The sequence below is a fragment of the Pteropus medius genome, unplaced genomic scaffold, assembly GCF_902729225.1.
Source record: "Pteropus medius unplaced genomic scaffold, Ma_sr-lr_union100, whole genome shotgun sequence".
Lineage (NCBI taxonomy): Eukaryota > Metazoa > Chordata > Mammalia > Chiroptera > Pteropodidae > Pteropus > Pteropus medius.
Genome location: NW_024342634.1, coordinates 45,649 through 62,153, shown reverse-complemented (window position 1 = coordinate 62,153; position 16,505 = coordinate 45,649). Strand labels below are relative to the sequence as shown.

Below are 16,505 nucleotides of genomic sequence, written 5' to 3'. Positions count from 1 at the left end.
GCCCAAATAAACACTTCATCTTAAAAAACAGAAAAAGAAGAAAAAATGAAGCCTAAAATCAGCAGAAGGAAAGAATCAAAATTAGAGCAGCGTGAAATGAAATTGAGAACAATAAAAAACAATAGAAAAATAATTGCAACAAAGACATGGTTCTTTGAGAAGTTTAATAAAATTGACAAACCCCTTGCTAAATCACTAAAGGAAAGAGAGAAAAGACACAAGTAAACAAAATCAGGGATGAAATAAGAAAAGTTATGACAGATACCACAGAAATACAAAGGATTTTACAAGAATACTATAGAAAAGTATGTAACACCAAATTTAATAACCTAGAAGAGGTGGACAAGTACTTAGAAGTATACAATCTTCCTAAAGTGAACTGGAGAATCTAAATAGACCAATCAGCAGTATGGAAATTGAAACAATCATTAAAAACCTACCAAAAGTAAAAGTCCAGGACCAGATGGCTTTACCATTGAATTCTACCAAACATTCAAAGAAGACTTACTAGCATTCTCCTCAAACTCTTCCAAAAAACTGAAGAGGAGTCAATAACTTAGCTTATTTTATGAGGCCAATATTACCCTGATACCGAAACCTGATAAAGATAACACAAAGAAAAGTACAGACCAATACCTTTCATGAACAGAGATGCAAAAATTCTAAATAAGATACTAGTGAAACAAATACAGCAACATATTGAAAAGGTTATACACCATAATTGAGTGGGCTTCATCCCAGGGCACATAGATGGTTTAACATACGCAAAGCAATTAATGTGATTCACCACATAAATTAAAAATGAGAATCATATTATCATATCAAGAGATGCAGACAAAGCCTTTGACCAGAAACAGCATCCATTTATGACAAAAACACTTAATAGAATAGGTATCAAAGGAAAGTACCTTAACGTAATAAAGGTTATATATGAGAAACTGTCAACCAGCATTATACTTAATGGTGAAAAACTAAAATCTCCTAAGATTAGAAACAAGACAAGGCTGTCTACTATCACCACTGTTATTAAATATAACATTGGAGGTTCTAGTAGTGCAGTCAGGCAAGAGAAAGAAATAAAATGTATCCAAATAGGAAATGAAGAAGTCAAACTCACTTTTTGTGGATAACATGATTCTCTATGTAGAAAACTCTGAAGACTCCACAAGAATGCCACTAGAAATAATAAGCAAGTACAGTATTTTTTCAGGATACAAAATGCAATGTTCAAGAATGCATTGCATTCCTATGCTCTAATAATGAATTATCAGAAAAAGAAATGAAAAAACTATTTCTTTTGCAATTGCAACAAATAGAATACAATACCTAGAAATAAACCCAATGAAACATGTGAGAGACCTATATAATGAAAACTATAAGACATTTAGAGAAATGGAAGAAGACACAAAGAAATGGGAAGATGTTCCGTGTTCTTGCATTGAAAGAATCAACATAGTTAAAATGACCTTATTACATAAAGCATTATTCAGATTTAATGCAATTCCCATCAAAATCTCATTGGCATTTTTTAAAGAAATAGAACAAAAATCATTAGATTTGTATGGAAGTACAAAAGACCCCTGAATCACCAAAGCCATCTTGAGAAAAAAGAGTAAGGCTGGAGGTATCACTCTGCACCTACTGAGCAACAATAATCAAAACATCATGTTTGGCAGAAACACACACACACAGCAGTGGAACAGAATTGAGAGTCCATTCATATGGGCAAATAATTTTCAACAATGGAGCCAAAAACATACGATGGGAAAAGAAAGCCTTTTTAATAAATGGTGCTGGGAACAAAGCAAAGCCATGTGGCAAGGAAAGAAACTAGACTGTTATCACCATACACTAAAATTAACTCAAAATGAATCAAAGACCTAAATATAAGACCTGAGACAATAAATTGCATAGAAAAAGAGCATAGGTGCTAAACCCATAGATCTTTGATTTAGAGATGAATTTATGATTTGACTTCAAAGACAAGGGAAGTAAAAGCAAAAATAAATGAATGGGACTATATCAAACTAAAAAGATTTTGTACAGCAAAAGAAATCATCAGCAAAACAAAGAGGCAACCAACAGAATGGGAGAAGATATTTGCAAACAATGCCTTGAAAAGGGGCTAATATCCAAATATGTAAAGAATTCATACAACTCAACAACAAAATAACAAACAATCCAGTTAAAACACGGGCAGAGGATGTGAACAGATACTTCTCTCAAAAAGCCATACAAACAGCCAACAGATCAATGAAAAGATACTCAACTTCACTAGCTATTAGGGAAATGTAAATCAAAATCACAATGAGATACCACCTCAGAGCTATTGGAATGTCTATTATCAACAGGACAAGTAATTATAAATGTTAGATAGATTGTAGGGAAAGAGGAACTTACATATACTGCTGGTGGAAATCGAAATTGGTACAGCCGCTATAGAAAACAGTATTGAAGTGCCTCAAAAAATTAAGAATAGAAGTACCATATGACCCAGCAATCCCTCTTCTGGGTATCTACTCCCTAAATTTGAAAACATTTATTGTAAAGATAATACACCCCAGTGTTCATTGCAGCATTATTCACGATGACCAAGATATGGAAACAACTGGTATCCTTCGATAGATGATGGATAAAGAAGATGTGGTCCATATATACAGTGACTATTACTGAGCCATAAGAAAAGATGAAATATTGCCATTTACGATGACATGAATGGATCATACTAAGTGAAGTAAGTCAGACGGAAAAAGTTGAGAACCACGATTTCACTCATATGTGGGACATGAATCTGAAAGCAACAAATCAACAACACAAAGAAAACCTCATAGTCAGAACACATTAGTGATTACCAGAAGGAAAGGGGGAAGAGGGAAGTTAGAGCACGAGAAAGGGGTCAAATACATGGTGACAGAAGGCGATTTGACTTTGGGTGGTAAACACACATTGCAATATACTTTTGATGTATTTTGAATTGTATACTTGAAACCTATATAATTTGATGAACTATTATCCCAATAAATTTAAAAAATTTTTAAAAGGTTTATTTAAATTAAATATTTTAAATATAGGGTATGAATAACATTTTAACAATTTGAATTTTTTAGTTCCTGAACATGATATATCTATTTCTTTAGGTGTTTTAAAATTTTAATTCTGAAAAGATTTCTAGTTTTTAATGTAGGGATCTTGCTCATCTTTTCCTATGTATTTACATTTTCAGATGTAAAAGGTGCTAAAATTGTTTTCATTTTCCAATTATTCTTAATGCTAATATATAGAAATGCAACCAAATTTTTTTTTAAACCTTGGATCCTATAAACCTGCTAAATTCACATATTTCTAGCCATCCCTTGGTTTCTTATGGTTTCCTATGACTCAATCATGAGTGCAAAAGAGTCGTTCATTTCTTGGGAGATATAGGAGTATTTAACTTTTCAGTTTCATTGAGTCATTTCAGAAGGTTGTGTTTTTCCTATATTTCACCCATTTTATCTCTTATTCAATATACTGGAATGTTTTTCATAAGAACCATTTATTATTCATTTAAAGTACAAGGGATCTGTGTGATGTTCATCTGTTTGTATTTCCGAGATAGGTATTTGGATTTTCTTTCTTTCCTCTGTATCATTCTTGCTAGAGGTTTATCAGTTTTATTAAAAAGGTACCAACTTTTGGCTGTTTTGGTTTCTTTTATTTTATGTCTCTATTTTATTGATGTTAATAATCTTATCTTTACTATGTCCTCCCATAAAATTTTTCTATATAAACTATTTCTTTTTCATTAAGGAGCTTAGTTATGCCACTCCATCTTTTTGAGAGTGACCCTCTGATATCACCTATGACACAAAGTGCACTTGTGCTGCCATTAAATTGTGTCTTTATGAAAATCCAATTACTGCCGGTAGTTGTCTTTCAAATGAACTGCATGAGTCCACTGTATCAGGGAATTATTGAATCCCAAATTCTGGTGTTCATGGCCGGGTGGTGGGATTAGGCTTCTGCCAAAGTCTCCAGTCTGCAAACATTCATGTAGCAGATACTTCCGAGAACATCTGAGCACCAGGGTTATGGGATTCCAATGGCATCGCATGAGTAACGTTGCAATATAAATTCCCTAGAGTCAGTGTCATTTCTTTCTTATTTGGGATGTGAAAGGGATAGTAATGCATTTGGTAGGATTTGTGGCATGTCTCTAATGGTCATGGACTATTTTATTCCCAGAACTTTTTCTAATTGGTCTAGGCTTTGTTTAGGCTGGATTGATCAGAAAGACTGGACTAATGAGATTTACCATAGCTCCCATATCCTCTCAAGCTTATTTCTTTGAAGAAGAAACCATTTTGATGTTATCAATGTAATAAATTATGTTGAGTATGTTCATATCTAAACTTCATTTCAAAAAATTATGGCAGTAGATGTGGTTTGTAGAGAATTACTGGAGAATATTGCATATTTTGAGGCAACATCTACATTATTTAATATTTTCAGTGTATCATTCTTATTGGAGCATGTAAATTCAACTTCTGATTGTTGTTAACATTATCTGATCTAGCAAATTCTTTTACTTTATTTAGATAAGCAGAAAGCATTAGTAGGTCTTTGCATTCATCTGGAAAGGCCATAGAGATTTAAATCTATGTATATATTAGTTCTCCAGTTCTGAGTCATAATTGAGTCCAAAGTTACCTTGATCATATCAGATAGTTCTTCTAAATTAAGGATAACCTCTCTCTTTTGCCCTTAAAAGAAGAAGATTGCTTAGATGTACTCTTTCAATCTTAGGAGTAATACATGAAACATTCAGAGTTGCAGAATTTCATTCATTTCCTAGGTAAGCTTAAACCCAGCAACTTTTGGTGGGGTTCAGGACATAATTAAAATCCTCAGCTGGTTCAGACATATATTTAATGCCTCTTCACTTAAGGCCCTTATGACCCAGAAAATGCAATATTAAATTAAATATATTTGGAGGTGAAGATGCTCAGTGGAGCCCATAGTAAGGTATATTAAAGAAATAACAGTGGAAGCCCTCAGAGACTTGATGTAGGCAGGCTTTTGGAAAATAATTCCTTTCCTGCAGAAATAGTTACTCAGATGATACTGGACTGAAAATAAGGAACTGCATTATTTGACTGAAAATCTCTATGGTTTCAGCTGACATAGATTCAGACCTTCAGAACTATATAACTGTGATTACTGGTCTTTTCAAGAACTGAAACATCAACTTCAGTATCTTCCTCAGTCCCAAGTCTCTCTGCCTCTGAGCCTCAGGGCCACTAAAGCAGAGACTAGTAGCTGGAGAAGGACCTCTTTTTCTAGGAGCTGAGCCAGGGATCCTGAGACTGGGTCTCCCTTCATTTGGCCTAAATATTATTTGTCTTAGCTAAACATTTCCTAATTTGAAGCTCATAAATCATATTCACTTTATTATGTTCTTTTCAAATTTGAACCTTTTCATACATTTGGCTGTCTGCTACTCTTTCTTGGCCAGACCCCCATTTTTTTTTTACCCTAAAGTTTGTTCTAGGGTATTTAACTGTCCAGAAAAGGTTTCTTCATTTGCATTTGTTTTAATTATTCACAAAAATCTATAATGTCCCTACATTCTTTTAAATTTAAAACAGTAAAGATGTGAAAAGTCAGAGGCTGTGTCTGCACATTTAAATGGAAAAAAATTATTTTGGGAATTGAAATACCTGAGAGATTTCTGGAAATTAAAATTTCTGTCTAGGCTAGAGTCTACCTTAACTGATATCTGGTCTTCTACATGTTTTCTTGTTAGAATTCCCTTTGCATCAATATCTCTCATTGCTTTTAGAAACTTGTGGAAGGTCCCAATTTTCTGGGATGAAGTTAGAAAGAAGTAGAGACATTCTTTTAATTGGGGGAAAAAGAGTCCTTAGGGATGAGCTGTTTGAATGACTGAAAGGCTAACAAGTTCTACTATTACCTGTGAGAACACTCAGTCACTGGCTATTTCAGGAAGATAAATCCCAGCTTTTGTCTCATTAGGTACAGAGTGAAGTGACCAGAGATGTGAATGCTACCCTACATCCTCAAAGTCAAGTACTTCTTGTTTGCCTCACCATAATGGACTGAGAAGTGGCACATTCAAATAACTAATTTCAGTGTTTTAAAGTTTTGGGAGTTTTTATCTTGGCAAATGATAGACTTGGGCAAGTTAATTTCCAGTAATTGGGCCAGGTTTATACAGCCAACTTAATTTCCACTAATCCGGCCAGGTTTTATATAGTCATTTGAACAGAGCAGCTTTGTTTTTCTCTGGAAAATTTTTCCAGCAGGTGAGAATGTTATGCTATTTTTTCACAGCAAATAATTGTTTTATTTAAGTGTCTTTATATTGTAGACATCCGCAGTGGATACTGCTATACTTATCTGAAAAATCGGTGATGGGGAATCTGTGTGGAAATATGGAAAATGTGGCCTCATGAAATTATCTGTAGATCTATTAATCAACTATCCATTATTGTATAGATACATGATGTTTCTACAGTTACTCTCAGTGAAAGACGTACTGATTTAAAGACTAAGGCAAAGACCCGAGGTGAATTCTTGAAACGACTAAGAAGGAATGATCGTTGAAAATTCATTCAATGTATTTAAATATAGCTAACGTCTTAAATATACATTTTCATAGGAGAAAGTCTGAATTGAGAAATTTTAGCTGGCAAAACACAGAAGTTAACCAGAAATTACAAAATGTATTTAGGTTTAGTATTAAAACCTGCCAGGTGTTTATCATCCATTTTGCCAAGTATCAAGGAGAATCATGTAATACATTACAGATAAACTAATTGATATATTCGTGGTTCATAGGTTATTATATCTTACATGTTATGGTATATATATAATTACTTAAAAAATTTTAATCAGAGGACTTAAAATTTTATACATATCAATTGTGTTAGAATATAAAGGAATACATGCCTATTCTGTCCTGGAAACTTGATATGGGATTTTAGATCCTAATATAGAAGTTTGATAGAGATTTTTGGATTCTGATATGGAAAATTGATAAATGTGAACCTTTAAAATCATCAAAGCAACCCATATTTGTACATATTTCTAAAGAAACCTGTACTCGGGGAATCATTTTGCAATGAACATTTGTATATAAATATCTGTTCCATGTTTGGTTCCTATCTTTTATGTATATGCCCCAAATAACATTTTGATATTTAAATTAATAGCCCCTTATTACAAAAGGAAACTCAAAACTTATAATGTGGAATCAAAAGTTCAGAGAAATTTAGTTATTAGCTTCATCGACATGTACTTATTTATACCTTCTTAGAAAGTGAATTTTAGTGTCTGTAGAAATAGAGTTCATGAATGTTGTCAGATATTAGAGCTACAGAATCTTAAAGAAATCAGCAACCCACTGTCTCTGAAATTTAGTTTTCTATATTGTCCCCAAAGTCTGTTCAACCATATTCAGGTTTTAGATGTGCAATTTTTCTTTTAATATAAAGAAATTGATTTGGTATATATGATTTTTAAAAAAATTAATCTTTTTTCATTTTTAAAAAAATCAGATGAGCTAATTAGGTGTTTTTAAGACCTCAAAATTTCTGTTGCATCATTTCTATGGTCAGTGCTTAATGATTTAAAAAATCTATTGCTTACATGGTAAACTGGTTTCACTATACAGACAGTTAAATAGAACCATATTGAAGCATGAATTGTGATCCTATTTTAAAAAGATCTGGATTGATTCTGAAATTCACAGTTTATAATCTTTAATATCTTTCTTGGCGACAGTGTTTCCCAGTTTTTTACACCTTGCGTAACATATTAGTGGTTTGTTTTTCTGTCTTATGTTGTTGAATTTGGCATAATGCAGATCTACTTAATTTATATCTTGTTTTCTCATTGTGGGATAGTTATCATGGCTTTATGTTGTTGACCATTTTAGTGATTTATTTGTTTTCATTGAATATGTTAGAGATTTGAAGAATTTCTTAAATGTTTAAAGTAAATATGAATATTTTAATAAAGTACGATATTGATAAAGTGTAGAATTTTGTATGATTCTGAGTCCAATTAATAGTTTTCAGTAGCTTAGAGTAATAATGAAGTTAAGAACATCTTTAATAGTCAAATCTTTATTGATCACTTAAAATGCACAAGGGGCAATCATAGATGCTGGAGCTACAGTTAAGGAATCATAAACTGTAATTTTCAAGTACTATGGGGCATTTTTCTTTCTATGAAATTTTAATTTGTCCTTTTAAAAAGCCATACTTTAAGAAGCTATGTTAAATGATGTTTTTTAAATAGATAATTATTAATTTAGTGGTTTAAGTTGAAAACCCAGTAACACTGTCTTTCAGTTTTTATAATACAGAATCAATGATGAGTTCAGCAACTGAGAATAATTTATTTACCTAATTTTTATATCTAAATAATTGCACTGGCTAATAGAAGATTTATCCTGGTGAAACCCAGCACTGACAACTAATAAGAATAAGGGCACTGACAGTTTCTGCAAAAAGTAAAAGCAGGAAAATTTGGATAGAGATTACCTTATACCTTTATGTGCTTCAGTGAGTGTGCCTTTATCAGTCTGTAGCATCATCAATGAAAGATGCCTGAATAAATTGGAGCAATGATGTGAGTGAGGCATGTTGAGTGTTCATCACAGCTGGCTCCCACAGAAAGTTCAGCTTTTTCTGCTCAGTCTTCCTACCCCTGCCAAATCAGTGTGGATGGTTTTGGCTTCTCCATCTGAGGTTTAGTAATCCAGTAATTTCTTCATCAGTGAATAAGAGTTTGGGTTTGTATCTATAGTTGTACAATTCCTTTCTCTTGTTTAACTTTGTACTTATCATCTGTTATAGGGACTCTGAGGAATCAATTTTTTTTCTTTTTGCATTTTCTTTACTGAGATGTATAATATATGTATTTGTTATTGCTTCTCAAGGGGCCTCCTGAGTAAACCTGGGACATTTCAAGGTATTTGGCCTCCAGCACTTCCTCACTAAAGGAAACCTTTCTGAAGATGTTTTAAAGAATACTTATCTCACTCAATTACAACATTAACATTCTTATTACTTGAGGATATTAATTTCTTAAATTAGTTTCTCCTTCCTCATTTCATCCTTCTTTCATTTTCCACTATTTAGGTCTTCCTAAAGTGCATGGATCCAACTTTTTCCCTATCATTCTGCTGGCTTCTAATCAGAATACGTTCCCTCACAGGTAATACTACAATTCACATATCATAAAATGGATAATTCCTATGACATATGCTCTTACCTCATGCCCATAGACGGGTCCATGGATTAGAGGTATTATATTCTTTTTATCTTGGACTGTGTCTATAATCCTTAGAAAATTACAAAGACTCAAATGATTTCTTCTGATGCAGTGTTCATAGCGAAACGTTCAAGAACATTGATAACAGCTGTCATTTATCAAACCTTTACCAGGTGCCAGGAAGTGTTTTAGGTACTTGTAATAAGACAGTCACCTAAAGGTAGTCACTATTGGTACCCTATTTTAACCATGATGAACCCGAGGCACAGAGAGGATTTTTCTGTTGCCCAAGGTCACCTAGATAGGAAGTGGCAAAGCTGGGATTTCAACATAGTCAGTGCAGCTTCAGAGTCCGTGATATTCATCCCTGTGCTACACTTTCCCCGGAGGATGTTTTAGGTGTTTAAAATTACACCCTGAACGAGTACCTTATAGTCATTATTCGGTCTTTCTAATTCTAAAATCCCATTTATCACTGGATAACATTGTTGAAGTCAGAGTGATAGGCCCGGAGATTTTTCTTTAATTATAAAAATATGAAAAAGTCAGCAGAATAGAATAAGATGGGGCTGCACAAAAAGTGTCATAGATTCTTAGACTGGAAATGTTTCTGAGGTTTTCCAGTTAAAGCCCTTAATTTTCCAACGAGACAGACTTGCAAATCCATTTTAAATGGCCAAACCCATATCTTCTTACACTGAGCTCGGGCTTTTCCCTTGAGTATGCTGCCTTTTGGAACCTTGACCCTGCAGCTCTGTTTTTGAGTTCTTTCAGCACCTAAGAAGCACTGTAAATAAAACTGTGTCCCATTTTCCTCTCTCTCTCCTTCCAGTGTCTTAAGTTCTCCTCCCTCATTACCTAGGTTACAACAAAAGGTTTGAAAAAAGTACTAGCTTCTAATGTAGTAGTTGGTGATAGTCACATTAGGTTAAGTTCAAAAATATGAGCTGAAAATCTAAATAGTATATATGTGTTATGAGTTGTGGGCTAGGGTATGATTAAATGCATAGAATTACAACTCCTTAAACAGCTGACAGTCAGATCCGAAACTGATCGTAGAGGCTCTGTTCATCCCTCTGGCGACCAAATCAAAGTTGTGACAGAAAGTTGTTCATCCCTCTGGCGACCAAATCAAAGTTGTGACAGAAACAAGGAGCAACAGCAAGGAAAAATCTCCTGGGATCTTGATGAACAATCCATATAAATGAAAAAAATCCAAGAAATCACCCTGCAATGGCAGAAGGTAGGACGGGGCGAGGACGCGGGGCTGCCGGGTCTCGAGCTGCTGAGTGAGACAGAGGCTGCACAGTAGCAGCGACAGAAGCCTCTTAAAGGGGCCGCGTCGGTGAGTGCATTTTCACAGTGACAGACCTGCTCGCTCTGAGCACTAGCGCTGATTCAGCTACACACAGAGGGCACTAGGGACTTACAGGGAGACATTGTCAGAGTGAGGGTTGAGGCAAGACTCGCTCTGTACAAAAGTGCTGGTGGTATCCATTGTTCCCTGTTGAGCTCCCCGACCTCCACCCCTCCCAGTGCACCAGACACAGCACTACCATTGCCGTGAGGTCATCAGACTGGATAACAGAGGTCGCTCTGCCTAGAGGATTCCCTGAAACCCCGCCTCCCCAACTCGAGGCCCCACCCAAATCACATCCAGGTGTATCCTCAGTGAGTCAGGTGCTCTTTGCTGAGCAATGCCTAGACTCACACTGGAGGCAGCTGGCCTTGGTTTCTGGTGTGGCCTTTTGAGGCAACTATAAGCACAGCATCTGCGGATTGCTTGCTGAATCCTGACAGGTGGCCCTGGAGGGGTAGAGGCTTGAGCTAATTTGACCTGTAGCTGAGCCCCTCTCAGGACTATGCCACTGGACACCTACTTCACAAATCCACACTAATAAGACCGAGAGACTTAGGAGCTTTGCTTAGTACATAGAAAAAGATACATAAGGGCAGCCAAAATGAGAAGATAGAGAAGCAGAAATCATATGATAGAACAGAACAGAGATCCAGATATAATGGAGTCAAGTAATCTAACAGATGCAGAGTTCAATATACTGGTTATAAAGATGCTCAGTGAACTTTTGGTTAAATTCAGTCAGAACTTCAACAAGAGATAAAAACATAAAAATAGAAATGAAACTTATAAAAGGGAACCAGTCTGAAATGAAGAACACATTATCTGAGGAGAAGTGTATTAAATGGAATAAATAAAGGAATAAACAGAGTGAATAAAGAAAAGGATCAAATGCCCTATCTAGAGGATGGGAAAGCCAAGGACACTCAATCAGAATGGCAAGAGATAAGATGCCAAGACTATAAAAATAATTTAAGGATCATATGGGACACTATTAAGGGTCCAAATATCCGTCTGATCGGTGTAACTGAAGAAAATCAAGATGTTGAACAGCTGTTTGAAGAAGTAATGATGGAAAACTTCCCTAACCTGGTGAAGGAAATGGACATAAAACCCCAGGAAGCTCAGAGAATTCCAAAAATCAGGGATCCAAAGAGGCCCACACCAAGACACATCATAATTAAAATGCCAAAGTTTAAATACAAAGAAAGAATATTAAAAACAGCAAGAGAAAAACAGATAGTTACTTAAAAGGGAAAGCCCATAAGACTGGCAGCTGATTTCTCTAAAGACACTATGCAATACAGAAGGGCTTGGCAAAAAATATTCAACAGGATGAAGACCCAGGATCTACAACCAAGAATAATTTATCCAGCAAAGCTATCAGTTAGAGTTGAAGGACAGATAAAGAGCTTTCCAGACAAAAAAAAAGCTGAAGGAATTAATCACCAATAAGCCCATATAACAGGAAATGTTGGAGGGGCTTCTTTAAGAAGATAAAAAGTATCAAAAGCAGGAATAAGGAATGGTAACAACTTCATTCTTATCAATAAGTATCTTGAATGGAAAAGAATTAACTGCTCCCACTAAAAGAGTGGATGAATGGAAAGGAAAACAAGACCCCTACATGTTGCCTATAAGAGACAGATTAAAAGACACAGACTAAAAGGAAGGGGATGGAAAAACATATTACTTAGATGGACATAGAAGGTATTTAACTCAGAGAAAGAAAAACACTGTATGATTTCACTTATATGCAGAATCTAAGCAATAAAAAGAACAAACCAATCAAAAACAGACTCACAAATATAGTGGACAATTTGGTGATGGACAGAGGGGAGGGGATTTTGGGGGGCTGGGAGAATGGGGTGAATAGTTAAAGCAGTACAAATTAGTAGTTATGGATGGACACAGGGATGGGGAGCACAGCATAGGGAATGTAATTAGAATGAATATGTTGGCTAGGTGGAGCGTCAGGGGAGGGAGGGAGCAATTGGGGGGGGACCGTTTTACGAACTCTAACCAATGCACTGTATACTTGAAACTAATTAAAATAAGTAAAAAGTGAAACAGAAAAGCCGACAGTCAAAAACAAACAATAAAACTGTGACTACAGAGTCAGATCAAATAATTGCTAGACTGATGTGATAATTGTGTAGTTATTTGATTCAGTTCAAAGAACGGTCTCCTGAAATTTAATGAGATATCCATGAAGACTGAAATTCCTTAGAACTGAACCTCTAATCATGGATCACCACTGTATTAAGTGAGTAATTCCAGAGGAGAGTTTATTTTTGGTGGGACACAGTTCATACTGTAAAGGTACTCACTACAAGTGCTACCAACTCAGGGGACTTACTCTTTGCCAATGTGTTTACAGTCGTTTTGCCACCAGCAGAGAGTGAGTTTCTGAAAGGCTGGAACCCTTTCCCAGTTTATCACTGCTGACTTCTGTGCCACACACTGACATGGTTTAAACAAGGCTCTATGAAACGTGTGACTGATGTCGGGCCTTTGATTCCTCTTCTCTGTGGATGATCCACTGAGACCTAGAGATAGAACCTTTTACTTGTAGCACCAGCAAAATCATCTGACAAGAAATTGATTGTCAAGGGAAGGTATAATGTGCTGTTTGGAGAAAGAATTCATAGATATTTACTAAATGTTTATTGTGTATAAACCACTGTAGAAGATATATTGATGAAGTTGTATCCAGAGCATAATCAATGTGTTTATAGTCACATTCATGATTTCTTTACAGGTCTCGTCTCCTGACCTCATATCCCGAACTAGCCCTTATAGAAGAATCAATGCGACAGACTAACAATGTGACAGAATTTATCCTCCTGGGCCTCACTCAGGATCCTGAGGGGCAAAAAGTATTATTTGTCATATTTTTACTCATCTACATTGTGACAGTGGTGGGCAACCTGCTCATCGTGGTGACTGTTTTTGCCAGCCCTTCCCTGGGCTCCCCCATGTACCTCTTCCTTGCCTATCTGTCACTCATAGATGTGGTTTATTCCACTGTCGTTTCACCAAAATTTTTTATAGACTTACTGCATGATAAAAAGACAATTTCTTTCTCAGCTTGTATGGGACAGCTCTTTGTGGAACACATATTTGGAGGCGCTGAGGTCTTCCTACTGGTGGTGATGGCCTATGATCGATATGTGGCTATCTGTAAGCCACTACACTACCTAACCATTATGAATAGAAAGGTTTGCATCGTGCTGTTGGTGGTGGCCTGGGTTGGAGGTTTTATGCACTCTACATTTCAAATTCTCGTTGTGTACAGCCTCCCCTTCTGTGGTCCCAATGTCATTGACCACTTCTTCTGTGACATGTACCCATTATTGGAACTCGCCTGCACTGACACCTACTTTGTAGGCCTCACGGTTGTTGCCAATGGTGGTGCAATCTGTATGATCATGTTTATCATTCTGCTAATTTCCTACGGAGTCATCCTAAAGTCCCTTAAAAGCCACAGTCAGGAAGGGAGGCGCAAAGCCCTGTCTACCTGCAGTTCTCACGTCATGGTGGTTGTCCTCTTTTTCGTCCCCTGTATTTTCATTTATGTTAGACCTGTTTCCAACTACCCCATTGATAAATATGTAACTGTGTTTTATACGGTTATCACTCCCATGTTGAATCCTTTAATATACAGCCTGAGAAATTTGGAGATGAAAAATGCTATGAAAAAACTGTGGGGTAAAAATTTAACTATAGGTTTAATAAGAATGTGCCACGAATAGTAAACATATTTGTTACTAATTCCAAAGTAGCAAAGATGCAGTAAATTCTAAAACAGATGATGTAGTGAATTCAGTGGATTTGAATATGTGGAGTAAATTGTGTTTGAGATTAGAATCAGTCTAGCAAATTTTGGAGGATAATTAAAAGATACAGGTATTTGTCTTATTTGAAGAAAAAATAAACTAAGTTCAACTTACAATTTTTTTCTTAGATTACATTAAAATGACCCACAGAAGAGTTTTTTTTTTTTTCAAAAGTGATAAACAAGTTGCATTTGGAAATTCACTTTTACCCAAATTAATGAGAAAGCAATTGGTTAATATTCAGAAGAATTTTCTGGAGCTAAAAGAATAGTTTTAAATTTTAATATTTGTTATTCATCTGCACAGCTGCTTTCTGCAGCTGTATCATGTATTTGGTCTCTAAGTTACTTCCGTTTCTCAGGTCAGTGTCCATGAATTTGCAGGTCTGACATTTAAATGGGAGATGATATTGTATTTGGTTAAAGACACTGTCAGTGAAATGGGATGTTGGATGTATTCACAGGTTAGGGTGAACTTGTATGAGATCTTTGATTATGAAAACAGATTCTAATTCTTGATTAAATGCTAGAAAATCATACTAATCCAAGTTGTAAACATATTTTTGTGCTTTAATTCAGTAGTTTTTATATACATTTTTGCCATTCTTCAAAGAGTAGATAAAGCATCTTATTTTGTCTTCATAATACTGAAGATATAGGTAAAGAAATGTGTTATTTTGCACAGAAACGTGTTCCTTAAAAGTTGAATTTAACTTACTTTTAATTATAGACTTAATGAAAATTTGTTTTGGTACAAACAAAATTTGGTTTTCAATTTTATGTTAAAAAGAAGTTTTTCTCAGTCTATAGCCCATCTTGGAACATCACAAAGTAGGAAGAATATTGAATTGCTGTCATTGTAAGATGGAATACCATCTATGCTTTGTAAGAGTTTTCTAACTAAAAAAGATTTTGAACTTTACATATTTCAACATTTTTTTCATGTATTTTTTCATGCATACCAATAATATACGTAATTCATTTCTAAAGTTTGTAGCCCGTTACCTAACATATAATCAGTATCACACAATCTACCTGTGGATGCTATCCTTCCCTGATCTCATTGCTCCCAGGGGTACTCTCATTGCTAAATGTGTTGTCAAGCATACTTAAAAATAGTTTAAATACTTATGTATATATCCTTAAAATATGTCATTCAGCATTGTCATATTTCTTACCTTCATTAAAATTATGGTACATAGGAGATATTTTTCTGAATCTTACTTTTATCCACAATGCTAACTGTCTAAGATTTATGTTGCTGCATGTTTCTCTGGTTCCATCATTTCCCTGATATGTATTGTTCCATTTCTCACTGTATCACACATAATATATCCAATCAGTCAGTGGTCGTTTGTGTTGCTTCAAGATTTTGATATGGCTCAGAGTGTTGCTGAGGATGTACTGAAAGACTCTTTTAAGTACACCTGTTTACATGTTCACTTTTAGAGATGGTTACTATTTTCTCTTCAAGTCGTATTATCAGTTACACACCTGTGAGCAGTGTGTAACAGCTCTGTCTCATCCCTCCCAACATTTGATATCATCAGATATTTGATATTTTTGCAAATCTAATGAGTATATGACTATGACTTCATTGTGGCTATATTTTGCAATTCTAATAACTTGAAGTTGAGCATATTTTCATGGATATTGGATATTTATTTTTTAATATCTTCTATGAAATGTGTATTCATGTCTTTTGCTCTGTTTTTCTACTTGGCTCGAATTCCTTTCTGTTGTTATTCATTTCTTGGAGTTCTTTAAGAATCCTGTGTACTAATTCATTATATTTCAAAGTTCTCTCTTTTACACATCTCATTTTATTTGACAAATAGAAACTTCTCAAGAAAGTCAGATATCTGTCTTTATGAGCATGTTTAGCACTTGTATGTCTTACTTAACAAGTCATTTTCTATCATATAGCCAAGAAAATATCATTCTATATTTCTTCTAAACATTTCAAATGTTGTGTTTTTTTATTTTCAAATTTAACCCATTGAACATGAACTTTTGTGTACAATGATG

General features: G+C 35.0%; 1 protein-coding gene across 1 annotated transcript; it reads left to right on the top strand.

Moving 5' to 3' along the window:
• Positions 1 to 13,449: 13,449 nt before the first annotated feature.
• On the top strand, positions 13,450 to 14,394 carry LOC120605549 (olfactory receptor 4A5-like). Its single transcript, XM_039866431.1, has one exon. The coding sequence runs from the start codon at positions 13,450 to 13,452 to the stop codon at positions 14,392 to 14,394; it is 945 nt and encodes a 314-aa protein (XP_039722365.1).
• The last annotated feature ends 2,111 nt before the right edge of the window (positions 14,395 to 16,505 follow it).

What these genes read in the sequence shown, in the direction of transcription:
- LOC120605549 (XM_039866431.1), top strand. Translation starts at nt 13,450, where the DNA reads ATGCGACAGACTAACAATGTGACAGAATTTATCCTCCTGGGCCTCACT.